Here is a 20,017-nt window from a genome sequence, read left to right on the forward strand (position 1 = left end):
AAACTCGTCTGCCCATACATCTCCACATATTCACATGCCAGGAGGAACAGGAATCAAATTCTCTACTGATACATGGCTTTTCAACCACGGATCTGAAAGAGATGGAGGTGAGGGGGACACGCTCTGGGGTACCCATCTGGCATCTAGGCAGGACCCAAGGCAGTGCGAGGCTTTCATTCCACTACAATTAAATCCTTAAAAAAAAAATTAATGAACCACATTTACACATGCTCTCCGACCTCTGCCAAAACACCTCCACCCCTCACCCGCCAAAACCAAAACCAAAACCAGACAGAAAAACACAGCAGCAAACAATCATCTTGAGTTGCTGAGCACTCCAGCCACCCAGACAACAGCAGGCTGAGGCACGAGGTGCCTCTCAGGTTACAGGGAGGACTCCATCTGTTACCCTAGACCTTCTTACTAAGTGACACACGAGGAGACACCCGCAGGCAGCTGGAAGGAGTTTTATTTTATAGATTTTTAGTCCAGAGATTTCAATTTAGAGAGAAGCAGTGGAAGGGGAGAGAAGGCAGGAATGAGTGACGAGGAAGCCTTTGTCCACTGACGTGCCACCTGGCAGGAGCCCCGTCCACAGCAGGGGTGCCCTGCAGCTAGCATCTGTCCCTTGAGCATCTATAATAGATGCAGCCAGAGGGGCAGGCCCTTCTCTGGGCGCACTGAGCTCTGCCTTTGAACTGCTCCTTCTGCAAGGCCGTCTCTCATCATGCCAAACCAACAGAAGAAAATCATTTTCTGCACGGCTGGGGTGTTAAGTTTCGTGTGTGCCCTCGGAGTTGTGACAGCCCTGGGGACACCGTTGTGGATTAAAGCCACCATCCTCTGCAAAACCGGGGCTCTGCTCGTCAATGCCTCTGGGCAGGAGCTGGACAAGTTCACGGGTGAGATGCAGTACGGACTTTTCCACGGACAGGGCGTGAGGCAGTGTGGGTTAGGAGCAAGGCCCTTTCGCTTCTCATGTAAGTAAGCACGGCGCCTGAATCCTTTAGAACTTTAGGAGTGCTCTTCCAACTGTGGTGAGGAATGGTGTGGGAGTCTCATCCAGTCTACTCCAGGACTGTTTAAACCCTTGTGAACGGTTTGAAATACCCAGGACTCTGAACAATTTCTTCTTCCTAGTTTTGATTGTTTAATTTGTTTATTTTATTAATTTTTCATTCTGGCTATTTTTATTATGAGAACATGTAGTTAATTCGTTGCTTTGTAATTAAGCTTCTTGAAAGTATAAGCAATTAAGATTCTTAAATATTACTTTTTGTGTAGGAAATTATGGGGTCTTTTAAAAAGGAGAACTTGGGGAAATAGGAAAGCCTTAAGAAATGATTTGAATAATTTTCATGCCTTTGATCTTTAAAAGGGCCAGTGTCTGGCTCCTTAACTAGTCCTACCTGCCCGGACCTCAGCCCATCCCTGCTGAGACCTTTGCTCCTGCTAGCTGTCTGCTCTCACCTTTAATCAATTTAGAATCACTTTGCTACAGAAATTCAAAGCGATCTGCTGGGATAACTGGAAGAGAAATAATGCCTATTTAGTATAGAAAATTTGCAACTGATTGACCTTCCAATCATGTAGCAAATATGAGACAGATTTTCCTGTCGTGTTTTTCTGTGAAATGGAAGTGTTATCCACAGTATTTATAACCTGTTTATCTTAAGAAGAGAATTTTAAAAAAATTACCATGTGAATAGGCAACTCATTAAATGAAAATTAATAAGAAGTCATTTGTTATATCTCTCACAACACACATTCAAAAGTTATTATTATTTCAAAAGGGCTGGTTTGGAACAATCTCAGGAAGACAGTCAGTAAATTACTGCATAAATCACTCTTCAGGAAAGGAGGTTACCAATTGAGGCATTTAAAATGAATTATTATTTTGCCTGGGTTTCTTTTCTCCTGCAATATAGGTAGAAGGTGAAATTAATTGAATTTATTATTAACATATGCAGTGTCTAATTAAATTTCACTGCTGCCTATTTATTTTTCTGTAACATTCCTCATATTTTAGTCATGGGGCACCAGCCTTCACACAGGCCACAAAGTGATATGAATTTTCATATCCAGAAAATCCCTAAGAATTCGTCTCTAGCTTTTCAAGACATCATCATGAACTAGTTTGAGGAAGTGGACCCCGACTCTTTCTCAACTCTTTCTCCCAGTGGTTTTAGTTCACTAAGGTAATGGGGCTGCAGGTGTTGCCCAGCTTTTCTTAGGGGGGCGGGGAGAACAAACGTTATGTGATTTGCAACTGTATTAAAAATGAAAAAGGAAAAAAGATGAGTGAGATGATTTAACCATGAGTCATAGCTTCTCCAGATGACTTAGCCCACGTCAGGGAGCGCACAGGATAGGTTCTGGAACCCTTGCACTTACTGAGCTAAGATGGAGATAAACTTTACTCGACATGATTCAAAACAATAACGAGATGTTTTCTGGGCACTTACCGCGCATTAGGTTCTTGGCAGACTGCGTCTCCTTGAATCCTCTCACCTTCTTGGGGCTAAATGGGTGACTTTAGTGGCCAGCCCTCCTGTGCTGATCCGTTTGCGAAGCTGTTCTAACCAGGTGCCCCTCTGCTTGCTTTCGGAGGACTAAACAGCCCCCAATCTGTCACAGAATTGCCTTAGTCTCCAGGATACCCAGAACCTCCTCCCCTTTCCAGAGACGTGCATCTGCATTGTGGTGGTGACCCTCTCTGTGTACCATAGACTGTGCTGTCCTCTGCATAAACCACGTGTAAGACACTTGTCAAAATGTCCCTCATTTTAGTGAGGCCCAGAGAAGGATACTAAATTAACGTTTTTCTTCGGAAGCACAGAAGTTATCTCGTTCACTGGAAGGAAAAATAACATTGGGGAAACTGTAGAATAAACTGATCCAAAGAACTTCAAAGACCAGGATGCTCACTTAAATAAGCATCCCTCTTAAAACTTTCTGGTCAATGTGCCTTTGGGGCATATATCACCCTTAGAAGTTTATGCTCCCAATACAATTGGCTTTCTGGTTCTCATTGTTCCATTTGAAATGCCTGTCACTCAGTGGGTACTACAGTGAGTGGCCCAGGCCTGTAATCCCAGGGACTCAGGAGGCTGAGGCAGGAGGATTGCAAGTTCAAGGCCAGCCTCAGCAACTTTGTGAAACCCTGTCTCAGAGTAAAAAATAAATGGGTTTTGGATGTATCTCAGTAATAAGAGTAATAAAGCAACCCTGGGTTCAATTCCTGGTTAAAAAAAAGAAAAGAAAAAGAAAAAAAGAATGAATAAAATGCCATCACTCTGTCCACAATGTTTCACCAGCCCATCTTCTAAGCAGGCGAGTGCCCTGCTTCTTACTAACAGGAGCATCCACCCTGCTGATATACAGAATGAGAGCCTTACCCTGTCTCCTTCAGAATGGCTTCCTCCAGCAAGTCCAGGGCCTATAGAGAGCTCAGGTCGATGACTCTTTTCTGTTTCTTCTTGAACTGAACTGATGAAGAGGGCACAGCACATTTCCCAGAATTCACCCCTTTCCCATTGTTCCTTTAGAAAGTTCTTCCGCAAACATTTGTCTCTGCAGAAGCTGCCTGGGGTAGGAGCAATGGAGAAGGCAGCTGATCTAAGTGGCAGGTCCTGTCCTTGTGCTGTCATTGGTTAGTATGACTCTATCTGCTGCTGCTGGATGGCTGAACTTTGCTTTCCCAGACTGCAGCTAGATCAGCAATGGCCTTCAGAAATACAACCAGAGCCGTCAATTCCAACCACCTGTGTAATGAGAATCCTTCTAGTGGCCGTGTGAGGGCACAGCAGGAAGATGGAGCTCAAGTGAGCTCAGTGGTGTGTTTCCTCTAACCGAAGATATCCAGAATGCCATCGATTTAACATATAATCACTATTTTAAAAAAGACTACCGGGATATTTTACTCTCTTTTGTTTTTTCTTGTGCTGAATCTTTGAGTCTGGTGTGCATTTCTGGTGTGTGCACCCAATTCACACTAGCCACACTTCAATTTTCATGGCCCTTGAATGAACAGTATAGATTTAGATGGCGATGCCCTCTGAATAAATCGGCCATTGACGATGTGCATGTTCTAAGTGCTCTTACAATCTTATTTTGGTTTGGCTTGGCTCTGCTATACAGGTCTATGCATATGATTTTCATGTGTGATGTTTGTGTCGCTTTTAAACCCAGTATATGCCGTAAGGTGAGGATGTGGAACAGAGGAGACCAACGGGCTGACGACATGGTCATGTTTGTCCCTATTAGTGCTCCCTGCTGACCGCTCCATCTCTTTTAATTACAACAGGGCTCTGCCCTGCGAGCAGGCGCAGCTATGCTGGGAGAGCTTCTGCCTCATTTACTCTGGCGGATTCTCATCCACTATGGGTCAGTGGTTCATTTTCTAGAGGTCACAGCATTCGTACCTAGGACACAATTCCATTCATTATAATGAAGGAATGTTTTCCTTCCAAGGTGGCATGACCAGCGGGCTTAATTTTTCCTGATATGTCACCTGTAAAATTTTAATGATGATGTTTAAACTCCAAATGTAGCCATCAAGACAAAAAACTGCCAGTTTGGAGCTCAGAGTGTGTGGGTGGGTTTCTGTTTTGGTGATTTGAAACACTGTGGAACATCATCAAAATGCGATACCCAAGAATCATATGGTATCAATCATTCCTCGATATACGGATGGATCTGTTCATTGCCAAGACAGTTCAATGAGCTGGTGAAAACATATGGAATCTCTTGCTTTTGAAATGTGAAAATAAAATTTAACCAGTCATGTATCACAGCTTGCAAATTTAGTCATCCTTTGAAAAGCATTTTAATTTGGACTTTATGATTAAAATTTTGTGAGACTCTTAAGAGAGATTTGGAAAATCTTCCCAGTTTTGAAGAGCAGAGTTTTGTTACCAGAGGAAGAACAGGACCAAACTCTGGAGGGGATGTGGAAACCACTTTGGTGCTGCTCATGTGGCTTCCCCAGTGTATTTGGAACAGAATCCTGGGCACTCAGGGTCTCTGTGACCATGGTTGAGAGTTGGTACTCCACCTCTGTGGTCCCCTGTAAGCTTGCCTTTTGTGACCCAACCTGCCCCTGGTGACCCACTGGTCACCATTTGGACACTCTGCCTCTCTCCTATTGCCCTGCCTGAGGCGGAGGAGGAAGACTTACTTGCCAGCCTGGCCCATGTGGGCCACCAGCCTGTTAGCCCAGGGGCCCTGTTGTCCAGTCTCCTTCATCTAGGAAAACAGTCCAACAAGTAGAGTTTTCTTTTTATTGAAACAAAAGCAACCCCATGGAATACTGAGCAGTAATGTGTGAAAACAAAGACCTTGAACGCCTTCAGCCCGACAATCCTCTAGCCTTCCTAGACCTTGACATTTGCACGATTACTTCAGAACACCTGCAAGTATTTGAGAATGAGTATTCCCTGCAGGAGACCCTAGTCCCCAATAAGGCAGGGTGTGTATTATTCACCCTGGCACTCTGCAAACCGGGGCCTGAAATGGTGGGTACACAAAGAGCCCCTTCATAAATGTGGAGTTAGCCCTCGTGACTAGAGTGAATCAAAGTGGTCGTGTGTGAGTCTTTCCATTTCTGGGCATTAGACAATCCCAGAAGCTCACTGATTTTTTTTTCTTGCATCTATAAAAAGGAGGTGAAACTAGGTGATTTCTTAACATCTCTTCCAGTTCAAATGCTCTATGATCTATAAAATGAGAGGCTGGCTGTTCTAGACATGGTCCTCCCGGCTTTAAAACTGTGTGACCCTTCCTGTGTCTCTTGAAGTCTCCCTCCGTGGACGGATTTCAGCCCCATCATTAGGGTGGTGAGCTCATGGGCCTTCACGCGCTCCTCAAACTCATGCAATGGCTATTGGTAATCGGCGCCCAGACAAGTTTCCTTATCAGAGTGAGGCTGCTTTTCTTCCCTGTCACTGTCATTTACTTTCTGGGTGGGACATCGCAGATCAAAGAAGGAGCTAGTGGATGGTGGATTCTGGGTGGACGGGTCAGTGGGTTTCGGAGGGCAGGAGCAGCCACAGACACCCCAAGACTGAGGCGGCGTTGCTGAAAAAGCAGGAGGGAAGGAGGAGGAGAAGCAGGGACAGTGGTCCTCGTCTCCCACATTTTTCTCTGTCTGCTTTTCCTGGAGACTCCCCGTCACCCTCACTGGAAAGTCCCTCTTCTCTGGGTCTGAGTCCTTAAACTGGTAATGGCAAGAAATTTAGAAATGATCAGTATGTTCTTTACCCAAAAAAAGGAACTACCCAGAACTGATCCTCCAACTGGGAAAACGCTTTCCAAGAAGGAGAAGCTGGTTCTCCCTGCCTAGCCCAGAGGAGGGACCTTTGTGTCCCTTTCCCTGTCAATGGCCCAGCATCCTTCCCCAGGGCACCAGCATTGAGAATGGCTCTTTGGGTGTGTTCTCTGGAGGGCGCGCCGTACCCCAGCCCTTCTCGATCCCACGTCCCCCCACCCCCACCTGCTGACACACCCAGCACACCCGGAGCCCGTGACAGCCTGCTGCCTTTTTCTTTTTTTTTTTTTAAGAGGTGTCTTAAAATTTAAATTGATTTTTAACTGATACACAAAACCTTAAAAGTTGTGCATGTGTACAAGGGTACCCTGTGATGTTTTGATACATGTGTACACTGTGTATACCTAGGTTAGGATCCACGTAGCTATGTCCCCAAACATTGATCATTTCTTATGGTGAAAATGCCCAAGATTCTTTTTTCAGCTTTTAGGAACATGCAGGATGCCATTGTCATCTCTAGTCACCTGCTGTCACCAGCACACGGGGGACTTCTCACTCCTCTCTGGAGGCACCTGAACTCCCGCCACTCTGCCGGCCGGCCGGCCACCCCACCCCACCCTACCCTGGACCTCTGTGAAGGTAGCTTCCTGAGGTCCCATGGGGCACTGGTCCTCCTGGGTGGCCTGTTTCACGTAGTACGAGGATGGCCCAAGTGGGAACGTTTAGAACCGGAGCCTCCTGCGTGAACTTCACCTGGGGAGGATGACACCAGAGTTGTTCTCACGGTTTGTTGCTCAGCTTGCTCTTCTAATCTCTGAGGGTGACTCTCAGACATTCAGGAGAAAAGACAATGCAAGTTCAGCTGTTTCTTTCTTGGGGGCCTCTCTGGGGCCAGGCATTGTGTGTATATTATCTCCCATCTGTTTGTGGAGGTGTCAGGATGCGATTCCTCTTGCACAAAAATAGAAACTGGAAACACAGAGAAGCCACAAACATCCTGGGGTCACACATCACTAGGTAGCGGACCTGGATTCAAATTCAGATGCATATGATAGCTCACCCTGTGTGCCAGATTTTGCCTCCTTAGAATGTGCAAAGAGTGTACAAAGAGGGAAGACAGTGTAAGTTAGCCATCGGCTTCACCATATTTCTTAACTTGATTTCGAGGTGCCAGGGATTGAACCCATGACCTCAGGCGTGCACACCATGGAACAATGTCCCAGGTCCTCACCTCTCTTTTAAAATTGCTGTCAGTATTTCCCAAGAGCTCTTGTGTCCATGGGATGGCATTTGGACCTAAAACTTGAATTCCTTCATGGCCTCTTTATTTTACACTTCACCACCCAGCATCTGGACCCCAATGCCTGACCTTCAGTAGGTAGAACAGTCAAGCCCCTGCCTTCCTTAGTAATTGGTTGAGCAGGTCGCAGGCTTCCATCTAAACTTAAGGTATGCGATTATAATGCCCTGATGTGGACTATCTGGATTTAAGGCACCTCGTTTCACTGACTGAAGATTCCTACCAGCCAACGTCTTCATGACACATCGTCAAAGTGCGTAAGTGACTACAGCAATGATTTCCCCAGCTCATTGGACACAATGGCAGGCTTCTCAGAGGTGACATGAACAGTTCCAAAGCAAAGCCAGGGATCAAGTGAAAAGCAGGTCTGAGCAACCCAATTCACTTCCAACACTGGGTCTTATTAAGAGCCAGTGGGATAGATAATTGATTGTCCTGATAGAATCAACTAAAATTTCACTTTTAAAGTGAAATAAAAAATTCATTTTTATGTCTGAACCACATTAGGGGTTTTATAAAGTTTCAGGCATATTTTTTGAAAACAAAATGCATATACATGGACTAATGACAGCCTCACCTCCCATGTAGCCACACAGCGGCATGCCCAGACCTGGTTTGGTGTGACACCTTTAGGTACAGGTTTGAGAGACCTGGCAAGCTGCAGATCTTGTATCTGGCAGACTAATTTATGCAGAGATCATATTTTGCTGCCTCTCAGCGTGTTAGTACTGTGGCAAAGCCACTCTCAGAGTTATTACCCCACATGAGCAAGCCCCTTTGGACTAGGAACAGTTAAATGGGTTCTGTTACCAGTGACACATACATGCCAAAGCAGCTGCCGTCCAGAGCCAGCACGGGTGATGAAGACTCACCGATGGAGGCTCCAAATAGGCTCAAGTGAGGGGGATCCAGTTCTGCCCAGAGTAAGTCAGGTGAGGTGCTGGGAACTCTGTGCTATAAATGGCTCCATCACACCCCAGTTTCCCTCCCATTAAGTGCTGGGGTGTACCGACCACATAGCTATTGGAAGCCTGGCTTGAGAGCGGGTTCATGACCAGGGTGACATTAGGGAGATGAATATATCAAACCGACGTCAGGGGACGTCTGTCACTGGACTTCTATAATGACTGGCTACAGTGGGCTGAGGGGAAAGTCAGATCAAGAGCATTTCTGTAAAAAGAAAGAAATCTTCCCACTTACTGACTTTCAAGAAAGTGAATAGCTGAGCACCATGGGGCCAGGTACTTTTTTTAAAAAATACACCCTTTTATGTGAAGAAGGGCAAGTTGAGAAGGAAAGGGGAGCCTCTGAGGCGACCCTGTGGCTTTAATCCGGGAAGAAGCTCTGAGCCACTGCTGACGTCATGATGCGGGCTGCCTATCTCCGAGGCCTTCCCAGATGGCCTTGTCTGCCCTTCACATCTGGCCAGATGCAGGCAGGAAGGGTTGATGAGACCGGGACCATTAGACCAGCGGGCCGTGACCCTGGCTGCCTTTAGAATCACCTGGGGAGTCTTACAACTGCGATGCCAAGGCTCTGATTGAATCTGGGCCTCTGGGGTGGGTCTGAGCATGGAAAGGGCTCGACACCCCCAGGTAATTCTAAGGCACAGCCAGGTGACTGAGGGTAGGGTGGCCAAGACTGGTGCTATCTAGGGGACCGCAGCCCACACCCTCAGGGATAAGGGAACCCCCAGAAGGATGGCAGGGGTGAGCAGCAGGATGTACCTGGCTCCCACGGTCGGGAGGTCTCCCTTCAAGCCCAGGCTGGGATCCTGGCTTCTGTTCCTGTAGCTGCCAAATTCTGGGAGGGCCTTTTCTTGGTCCACATTCACCTGACCTTGGAGGGAACGAGGAGGCCAGGATGCATCTGCTGCAGAAAGCTGGGCGTCCGGCCCTCTGCCCAGAAGCCTCTTTCTCTGCACACCTGCCCAACCAGTTAAGGAGCCTGTCCACCAGCTGGTTGGCCTCACGGGGTCAACCCTGACAGCTCCGCTCATCCTTGACAGGGAGGCCAGCTGCCCAGCCCTGCCTGTCGGCATGCACGAAACCGCCCAGTTAGGAGGCGAGCTTGGTGGAAAAGCTAAGCCGTGTTCTCTACTCACTTTATCAGGAATAAAGCTAACCTTTGACCTCCTCTGCCCATGTCTCATGGAAGGGCAGTGGCCACCTTTAGAGATTTATTATCCCCAAAGATCATTTTAGACAATCTGTTACAGAGAATGTCCCAGAAATTGCACAAGGAAAATAGAAAGGAGAGTGGGAAAGTGTGCAACAGGTATCAAGGAAGCAATTAGCTATAAATCCAACGTTCCAGGATTATTTATAGCAATAGTCACCAACCTGGTTGGAAAAAATAGTAAGTCTGAGCTGCAAGACAGAAAGTTTGCCAGAGCTCCACGCAACCCAGGACTCCTGCTGGGCTGTTTGGTCCGGATGACAGACACTACCTCACCACCTGTGGGCCCATAGCTGTCACTCACACCCGGTGGATCCTGAAGCTTGAGAATGCAGATGTTCTGGAGGCACTGATTCCCACATCCCCTCTCTTCTCAGAGCACAGCCCTCCTGCTGTTCTCATCAGGTTAAAAAATATTTAGGCAATTACTTCCACTTTAAAAAGCGCTTCCAATAAATGATCTCATTTGTATTTCTCCTAAGTCCTGAGACATTTCTCCTTCTTGGTTTTATTTTGAATGAACACATAATAATCGTACATATTTTTAGGGCACGATGTGATGATCAAATCGGGGTTGTTAGCATATGGATCACCTCAGACATTTGTTATTTCTTTGAGGCAAAACACTCAGACCCTTTCCTCTGGGCATTTTGAATAGAGGATCCACTGTTGCTAACTGTGGTCCCCCATGGCAGCTGGACGCCAGGCCGTGCTCCTCCTGTCTAACACACCTGTTGTCCATTCTCCCCGCACCCAGCCTGTCTCTGCTCACCACTGTTCCACCCTCTGCACTGGGCACTCAGACCTTCTGCCACCCGCATTTGCTGGTAGGGGACAAGGTGTGCAAGGGCATGGTAGCTGCGGCACCATGCTCTACCCTGGCAAAGGCAGCCAGCCCCCGGCTGCGTGTTTCCTTCCTCCCAGCAACTCCACCCTGTTGCCTTTGGAGATATGATATATTTCACTCACCCGTTAATCCTGGTAAATGGGGTCGAGTGTCGGCTTGAATTGAATTCACCAGCTCCCCTGGTTAAGACTCATAGGGTAAGAGACAGGCCTGCCGGACCGGAGTCAAGAATAGATAAAAGGCTAACAAGGCATCCAGATAAAATAGGACGGAAGAACCCAGTGGGTAGAAAAAGTAAATAAATAAAGAAGCCGTACGTTTAGAGACATCAGCTAAAACGTGGACCAAGAGCGGCAATAGGGAGCAGACTAGCCTCAGCTAAACCAAGACCTCACTTTCCTCCTATGGTCCTTCATGATCTCTAGAAAGCAGCAAGGATTTAAAATGGGCGACCCCAGTTATTTGCACCCAGAGGTAAGGGTGGGGGAGTAAAGGGGAAGACTGAGGTCAGGAGACCCTCATGGTTCCCCCAGTCCAGGCCGGAGTGTGTATGTGTGTGTGTCTGTGTGTGCCTGTGTGTGTGTGTCTGTATGTCTGTGTGTCTGTGTGTGTGTCTTTGTGTGTTTCTGTGTGTGTCCGTGTGTGTCTGTGTGTGTGTGTGTCTCTGTGTGTGTCCGTATGTGTCTGTGTGTGTCCGTGTGTGTGTCTGTGTATGTGTGTGTGTGTCTCTGTGTGGGGGTCTGTGTGTCTGTGTAAGTCCGTGTGTGTGTGTGTGTGTGTGTGCACGCATGTACATGCTCAGTGGAAGCTCCCAGCGTGCTTCTGCCCAGCAGAGGCGAGAGGGCAGGGTCTGAGTACAGACCTTGGGAGGTCAGGCCTCGGACAGGAGAGAAAGCATGCCTTTCACTAAGAAAGGGGAAGTTGGGCATGACCCACGGAGAAGGACAAAGGGACGGGTGAGTGGCCAAGGGACTGGAGAAGCTGAGGGACTCTCCTGATCACACTACATTCTCTGTCCAGTGAGAGTTTAGTTCACAGAGCTATAGGAGCCCTTGGTGAGCCAGGTGCTAAGATGAGGGGAGACGTGAAGGGACTGAAGGATGCTTAGGAGTTGGGGATTCTGGAATCTGTTGGGGACACAAAAGGCACCGACCGGAAAAGGCTTTACAGAAAGGGGACATGGATCAGAGGCCTGAGGGGTCAGCACCTGGGCAGGACAGTGGGTGAGAGGCCAGCAACAAAGCCCAGGTGCAGCCCCCACCAGGTGGCCACAGGAGCGCTGGCTCCACCTCAAGTCACACTGATGGCTTGACTGACTCAGGGTCGGGGTCAGACGAGGCTCCCTAGCTCCCGTGGCTGAAGAGTCCCTGAGGGAGGCTTCCTGTTCCATCTTGTCCTGTGCTTCAGTTCTACCGTGAGGAGAGGGGCCCTAGGTTCCTCTAACTGTTCTTTGTGGACTTCTCTGCTTGAAGGCTTGAGGGGAGAGAATGGAGCTCTGAACCAGCAAGGGAAGGCCAAGTAGCACCTGTGTTACCAAACGTCACTCCTGGGTGGGCACCTTGTCCCTGTACTTAACCCACTCACGCAATCCCTTTCTTGGGAATTCACCCCGAAAGCTTATTCCCGCCTACCAGCCTCCCAAGAGTGAGAAAGAAAAAGGGGTGCATGGGGATGCTCACTGAGGCCCCAGCCGCAGTCCGGAGATCATGGAAGGTGACCTAATAGTCCGCGCGGTGACTCGGGTGACTCAGTGTGAGGAGCGCCCCATGCAGTTATACAAAGGATAGGGAGGAACATGACATGAGCACCCAGGAAGCGCTCTCCTCCCCGTGGGCAGGAAAGAGCCTCAGGGCTGCGTGGTGGCGGCTCGGGAATGCAGAATGCGCAGCATGACAGGCAGAGGTGGGAAGGGAGCTCTCCATGTCAGTGGGCTTAGGAGGAGTGAGTTGTCTCAGTTTTAATTTCATTGCTATAATGTTCTTCATCAAAATAAATAAATAATTAAAAGGTACCCCAGTAGACAAAGTAACAGAAACAGGGTGAGGAGCAAGACCGTCTTCGTTCCGTCCCCCCACCCTGCTAGCAAAAAGGGGCAGCCATGCTGAGGTTTAAGATAAACCCTTTTCCTAAACCCCAAACTGACCCTGGTCTAAGCAGCAGTCACTTTCTTTGAAATGGGCTGGATTAGGCTTTTCTCTTTTAATGGAAGGATTTGAAATTCCACTTCAGTTGCCAACCCGTCTTTCAGCTGTAAAACCAAAAGAAAAAGAATGCCACATGGGTACTGGCCCCCCTAGCCACCACTCCATGTGTCTCCATTACCCTGGCTTCTTCCCAACCTCCTTCCACCCCACGTGCCACACTGTCCCCAGAAGGCGCTCATACCCAGCTCAACTGTGGCTGCTCCACCTAAGGGCACAGTCTGGTCCTTAGCCAGAGACAGGCCTCGGACACTGCCTATTTCTGGCCCTGGGCCTCTAACCATCCACCTGTCCCTTCTTTCACACTGTCCTCCTCACCAGTGCAGCTCCAACCCCTTTTAGTCTGACCTGACGGTATCTACCAAGAACCCCCAGACCTGCCAAGCCATCAGAGCCATCCCTGAGGCACAGGGAGCAGCAAGACAGTGGACCCCAGGTACAGGCCCCTGGAGCTTATGAAAACAGCAAACAGGCAGAGGCCAGCCTCGAGGATGAGTCCAAGGTCTGGCAAGGAGTCTGACCACAAGGCCTCGTGGGCCTTGCTGATTCTGGGTGAGGCGAAGGCCCTCCAGGAGTCCTAGCAGAGGTCGGACAGAAGGCATCTCGGTTCTCAAAGGTCCCCCTGGCTGCCGGGTTGACAGTAGATGGTAGGACACTAGGGTGGAGGCAAGAAGGCCAGCCAGGAGCCCCTGCAGACACCCAGTGTGAGCTGGCGGGGCTTGGGCCACGGGGAGCAGTGCAGGGAGAGTGGCCGGTCCTGAGAGCGATGCCTCTAGATCTTCCTGGTGGGCAGGAGGCCAGGGTGATCAACGCCCAGGAGGGACAGACCATGCAGGCGCTGAGATGAAGAAGGCTAAAGGGGCAAGCAAGAGAGAGGAAAGGAAGGTGCCTCCTGGAGGCTTGGAATGTCTGTTCCACACCCCAGGGAGGGTGCCCACTAGGTAGCTGGAGGGCACGCGGGAGCGGAACTCAGGCAGGCTGGAGCTGTCCATGGAGCTCTCCACCAGAGGCCAGAACCTGTCCAGAATGCTGGGGAGCAAGTAAAGAGAGAAAGGAGGAGAGAGGGGACACCCCCAGAAGACCAGGAGATGGGCGCAGCCAGAGAGGCAGGAGTGAAAACAGGAGAGAGGAGGGTGCAGGTGGCTAAGGTGACCATGAAGAGCCCCGGGAGTGGCAGCTTGGAGCTCTCCAGTGCCTTGGGAGAGGCAGCATCCCAGGGCAAATAGGAAGGGGACAGGGACAGTGCGGGCAGCTCCTCGGGGGCCTGCTGCAGGGGAAGGGGAGGGGCAGCAGCTAGAGGAAGACTTGAGGACAATTGTTCTCATGAAAAAGACGGTGTGCTTGTGTGCTAGGGGACTGACCCAGTGGTGGGGGGGTGACGCAGCAGAGAGAGCAGAGGACCCCTCAGCGGCACCTTCATGGAGGTGGAGGAGTTGGCTGTGCAGAGGGACCACCACAGCAGCCCTCTGCAGAGCACCACTATAGCCAGGGACTCTCGCATGGTCACCCAAGTCCAAGTTTCCAGATAAGGGAGTCAAGGCTTCAGGAGACCACGGTTGGAAAAGAAATGGGAATGCAAACTCCCCGGCAGAATTTCAAGTGGTGCCTGGTTCTCTCCCAGGTGCCCAGAGGCATACCTCATCTCACAGAGAGGGAGACGTAACCTTTCCCTTTGGGTCAGCATGGGGACAAGGACCTGGGCACTGGGCTGCGGCCAGCCACAGGGCGCCTCTCCTTTCCCTTCCTCCTTCCTGCTCCAGGCCACACGGAAGTTTTCCTGGGCACTCGTGCTCACTCCAGCTTGTTCCTCCCACCCCCGCTCTGGTTTTAGTCAGGGTTGCTAAGGGATGCCTTATATACGATAAAATCCACCATTTAAAACATTCAGGTCTAAGAATTTTGACTAATGCATTGAGTGTCACAGTCAAGACAGTCCATTTCCAACACCCTGAGAAGTGCCCAGATGCCCCTTGGTGGTTAGTCTCCTCCCCCAATCCCAGACCAGGCCACCACTGGCCACTTTTCTGTCCTTACCATGTTGCTTTTTGCAGAATGTCATGTAAATGGGACCTCAGAATACCCAGTCTCTTGAATCCCATTTCTTAAAGTCGGCTTAATGCTTTCCAGGTCTATCTGCTACTCCAGGGTTACAGAGGTGCATCTTTTTATTGCTGAGGGGCAGTTGATCCTATGGACGCACCACACCTTTTTAACCCATTCATCTGTCGATGGGTATTAAACTGTTTCTAATTTTCAATGAATATGAATAAAGCTGTTGTAAATATTTGCATGCAGGTTTTTGTTTGGACATATGTTTTTCAATTCTCTTAGGTAAATACCTAGAAATGGGATTGCTAGGCCATTTTCCAAATTCTGGAACAATTAGATATCCATATGCAAAAAAAAAAAAAAAATTAAACTCGACCCCAAATAGTACTCCACACAAAAAAATAACTCAGATCACACATAAACCCAGAACTAAAAAGTTCAGGAAGAAAAACACAGCAGAAAATATCTGTGACCTTGCATTAGTCAAAGGCAGCTTAGATTTGACATCTAAAGCATGATACACAAAAGGCAAAAACTGATAAATTGGACTTCATAAAAATGAGAACTGTTCTTCAAAAGACACTGATAAGGAAATGAAAAGACCGACTTGGAGAAAATATTTGTGAATTTCCTATCTGATCAAGGGCTTGTACCCGGCATGCATAAAGACTTCTCAGAACTCAGTAATAATGAACAATCCAATGAAAATCACACAAAAGATATGACCAGACACACCACCAGACATGTATATGTAACTCAAGTAAGCCCACAAAAGAGGCTCAGCTTCATTGTCATTTGGGAAATGCAAATTAAAGCTGTAGTGAGATAAACTACACAGCCACTAGAAGGCCACCATTTGTAGCAACCTGCCAAGTGCCGAGAGCTGAGAGCCAGGTGGGACAACTGGGACCCTCCTGTGCCTCTGGTGGGAAGGTGAATGGCACAATGGCTTTGGGACTCACACGGACATTCTTTCAGTTACACGCGCTGAAGCGGGGCTGGAGTGAGTCTTTGGAGTGGGGGTTGTTCTATATCTTGATTGTGGTGATGGTTACACAACGTTGTGCATTGTTTAAAACCTACAGAACTAAAAAGGAAGAATTTTTTTCACTGTGTTAACTTTAATCTTAAAAATGAGGTGGGTGGGAGGAATAAAAGCAAAGGCAGCAATATCACTGTGTGACTTCAGGCAAGTTACTTAAGTTCTCTGTGCCTCACTTTAAAAAAAAAATCTATAGATTGAAGGTAAAAATAATACCTTACTCATCCTGGAGGAGTTGAATGTGTTCATTCATGCGATATGTGTAAAGGACCTGGAGTAGAACAAGTGCTCTGTGGTTATGGGTGGTCATTTCATTCTTCGTGTAATTATTCATATATGGCTCTTCGAAGATGTTTTGTGAGAATGAAGAGAGGGTGACTGGGATGGTCGGAGGAAGAGGAGACCGGGTACGGAGAGTGCGGGACACCCGTGATAAGGGAACAGAAGAGAGTGACAGAGCACACAGGCTAGAGCCATGCTCCCCACGGGCCATCAGCTGCCTGTTCCAGCAAATAGCTCCCTTTCACAAGTCATATCTGGAGGTCAGAAGTGACCTGCGGGTTAGGGACACTCCGCCACAGACCCAGGAGTCCATGTCCTTCTGTGTTGTAATATGATCCCTGAAGGGGCAGAAGGCCAAGCAGGGCCGCCTCCTCCACAGGTCGAGCCTGTCCCCTCCCAGGGCCGCCTCCCATGTGGCTCTGAACTGTCTGCTCTGGGCTTCAACCAGGGAGGGCCACCCTAGTGTCCCAGAGTCCTGGTTCATCATCACGGGCAGGGACTTCTGGTTACAAGAAGAGGAGGAGGAGGAGGAACCTGACCCAAGGTGAGGGGAATAGTGGGGCTCGGTGTCCCGCTGGGTGATCTCCTGACCCCAGTGGGAATCCCAAAGGCCTCACAGGGGTTAAAGGCTCTGGACTGGTGTCTGCCCCGGCTCCCCTGCCCAGGACACTGACAGAGCCACCTGTATAACCCCCCATTCCCAGGGAGGCCTCTCCTCGCTACCCTTTCTGCTAGGGCTCAGATGTGCTCACGTATCAACAATGGGAGAGGGTTCTGGGGGAAATGATTGGGCTGTGGGAGCCTTGAGCTGATCAGCTAACTAATCCCTGACGGTGACTGAGATAACTGAGGTGGCAGGTGTGGATGGGGGGAGGCAGTGGAGACCCTTTCTCTCTCCCTCCCTTCCCTCTCTCTCTCCCCCTTTTTCCTTCTCTCCCCCTCCCTCCCTCTTTCCTTCCCCCCTCTCTCCCTCTTTCCTTCCCCCCTCTCTCCCTTCCCTGTCTCCCTCCCTGTCTCCCCTCCCTTCTCTCCCTCCTTCTCTCCTTCTCTTCATCTCCCTCTCCCTCTCTCTCCCTCCCCTCCCTCTCTCCCTCCCCCTCTCTCCTCTCTCCCCTGTCTGCTCCTCTTTCCTTTTCTCCCTCACTCTCTCTCCCTCCCCCTCTCTCCCTCTCCCCACTCCCCCATCTCCCTTCCCCTCTCTCTCCCTCCCTCTCCCTGTGTCTCCCCTCCCCTCTCTCCTCTTTCCTTCTCTCCCCCTCTCTCCCTCTCCCTGTCTCTCCCTCCCCCACTCTCTCTCCCCCCTCTCTCCCCCTCTCCATGTCTCTCCTTCTTCCACTCTCTCCCTCCTCCACTTTCTCTCCCTCTCCCCTCTCTCCCTCTTTCCTTCTCTCCCCACCTCTCCCTCTCTTTCTCCCCCTCTTTTCCTCCCTCTCCCTCCCCCTTTCCTTCGTTCCCCTCTCTCTCTCCCTCCCCCTCTCTTCCTTCCCCCTCTCCCTCCTCCTCCCTTTCTCTCCCTCCCCATCTCTCCTTCTCTCCATCTCCCTCTCCCTCTCTCTCCCTCCCTCCCCCTTTCTCTCCCTTCCTCCCTCTGTCCCCTCTCCCCCTCTCTTCCCCTCTTTCCTTCTCTCCCCCACTCTCTCTCCCCCCCTCCTCTCTTGCTGCCTCCCTCTGCCACACTCTTGCACCATGACATCTGCTTCACCTTGAGCCCCAAGAATGGAGCCTGCTGTCCATGGACTAAGACTCTGAAACCACGGCCATCAAATAGACTTTTCTTCCCTAAAATTGTTCTGGAGGGTCATTTATTCACTGCAGTGAAGCAGCTGACTGAAACACTGTCACAGGGAGGTCACCACATTTTCCACAGGTGGGGAGATGGAGGTGAGCGGTTTTGAACAACTGCTGGCAAAAACGAAGTCACTAGCTGGCCAACTGTGAGGACCAGCTGTGAGGGTCACAGCTGGGTTGGTTGCACTGAGTCAGTAGTGGGCAGGGCCAGAGCACAGGGTTCTGGGCACAAGACCAGCTGCACCCAGAAGTTTATGCCTGTGATGCCCAGGACGGTGTGGCTCCGTGGCTTGCCTGGCACAGGGCCACACAGGGCCCTGAGGTCAGTCCCAGAACAGGAAGGAAGGAAGGGAGAAAAGAGAAAAAGTCACAGTTAGAAAGGACTGATGCCCTGGGAAGAGGCAGCGTGCACCATGGTGGTCACAGCCATCGGCAGCTCAGCACCTGAACTTCAGCCTCCACGTTGCACTGCCCCAGCTTCCAGGCAGAGCTGAGGACGCGCTTGATTTTATCTCCATCCATCCATCCATCCATCCGTCCAACCATCCGTCCATCCATCCATCATTTACCCCATTTCTAACATGAGAACTTTAGAAAAACCACAACTACAAACAATTAACAGCATCAATAAAATCAACGTTAACTATGAAATATCATCTAATACCCAGTCCCTGTTCAGTTGTCCATAGTTGTCTCAAAATTGTCTCTTTATATGTGTCTGGTTCGAGTCACAAACCACAGCCACCATCTGCACGCTTGGTATTTGGTCAACGTGCCTCTTAAGTTTCTTTTAATCTATGACAGTCACAGGTTTAAAAATTTTAATTATTAAAAAAGTATGAATAGATAATGTTCGCAGCAGTGTCAACCCTTTCCTCCCCCAAACAGCACAAGACAGGTACACGGTGAAATGCTCCTTGTCTCTCTTCCCAGAAGCCAGGTTACCAGTGTGGGGAGTGGCTTCTAGAAACCCTGAGGCTCAGTACACACAACAACCCCTGAGGCTAGTATAGCTTGGGGGCAGGAGGGAGGAGGTGAGTTCAACCCCTGCTCTGAACTTACTGAGCATAAGTCTTGGGCACAGAACATAGTTCCTGTGTCTTGGGTTGATGACAGTACCTGTCTCAAGGGGTCGTTGGGAGAATTAAATCAGATGAGGGTTTGAATACTTATTTGTCACCATGTACATTCCCCCGGGGCTTTTCTCCAAATGGCGGGGTGATGTACATTTTCTTTTATTTGTTTGGTCTGTTTTTCCGTCTAACCCACATTTTGATGATAATTCCAATCTGTTCTTACGGGATGTGCTTCACTCATGGTGATGGACTAAGATTCCATTACTGATCACGTAAAGTATTTCCAAACTTTTGTTATTACAAAAAATGCTGCAATGATTACCTTTGTAATACTTCATTGGATTCACATGCAAAAATGTTCGTAGGATAGACTCCTGGAAGTGAATTTGCTGTGAATGCATTTTCATGCTCTATAGATATCACCTGCACATTTGTTTGCTTGCTAACTCTCACTAGGTAATAAGCTCTGTGAGACAACAGGGACCTTGTCTATCTTGTTCTAAGCCTCCACTTCCAAGACCTAGAACAGTGCCTGGCATTTAGTAGGTGCTCAATAAATTAACCATTTAATGAGTGGTTGTAAAACCAAATTAAACTGACCTTCCCCAGATCATCTGCCAGTTTTGCTGATAGCAAGCATACTGATCCCTCACCCGATAAAGGAAGCCGTACATTTATAAGATATTTCATTTCCTCTGCAGACAAGAAAAACTTGCCCTGAACACAAAGTCTAGAAATAGATTTGGCGTGGTTTCTAAATGGAAAATATTTCTTGTAGCACCAGAAATTATTTTCCCACAGCTTTGTGCTACATCAAAATATTGAAGTTGACTGAAAATACCCCATTCTTTAATCTTGGTGTGGGCTAGGAACCAATTTTTAAATTTTTTCATAACAAAGAAAATATAAAAACCTCCTGATATTTGAATTCCCCCAAATATCCCCAAACGTAAAATGTCATTACAAGTTAAGGGAGACTTTAAAAA

At 48.8% G+C, this 20,017-nt stretch overlaps 1 protein-coding gene across 1 annotated transcript in view; it reads left to right on the plus strand.

Annotated features, from left to right (window-relative positions):
• Positions 1-727: 727 nt before the first annotated feature.
• CLRN1 (clarin 1) overlaps positions 728-20,017 on the plus strand; it is a gene marked incomplete at its 5' end in the record, with an annotated part of 31,276 nt that continues 11,986 nt past the window's right edge. The window contains one exon of the mRNA XM_081302062.1: positions 728-980. Within this exon, the coding sequence (XP_081158188.1) occupies positions 728-980 (253 nt within the window). The remainder of the gene's footprint in view (positions 981-20,017) is intronic.

The sequence above is a fragment of the Spermophilus citellus genome (genome assembly GCF_964194105.1).
Source record: "Spermophilus citellus genome assembly, chromosome: 7".
Lineage (NCBI taxonomy): Eukaryota > Metazoa > Chordata > Mammalia > Rodentia > Sciuridae > Spermophilus > Spermophilus citellus.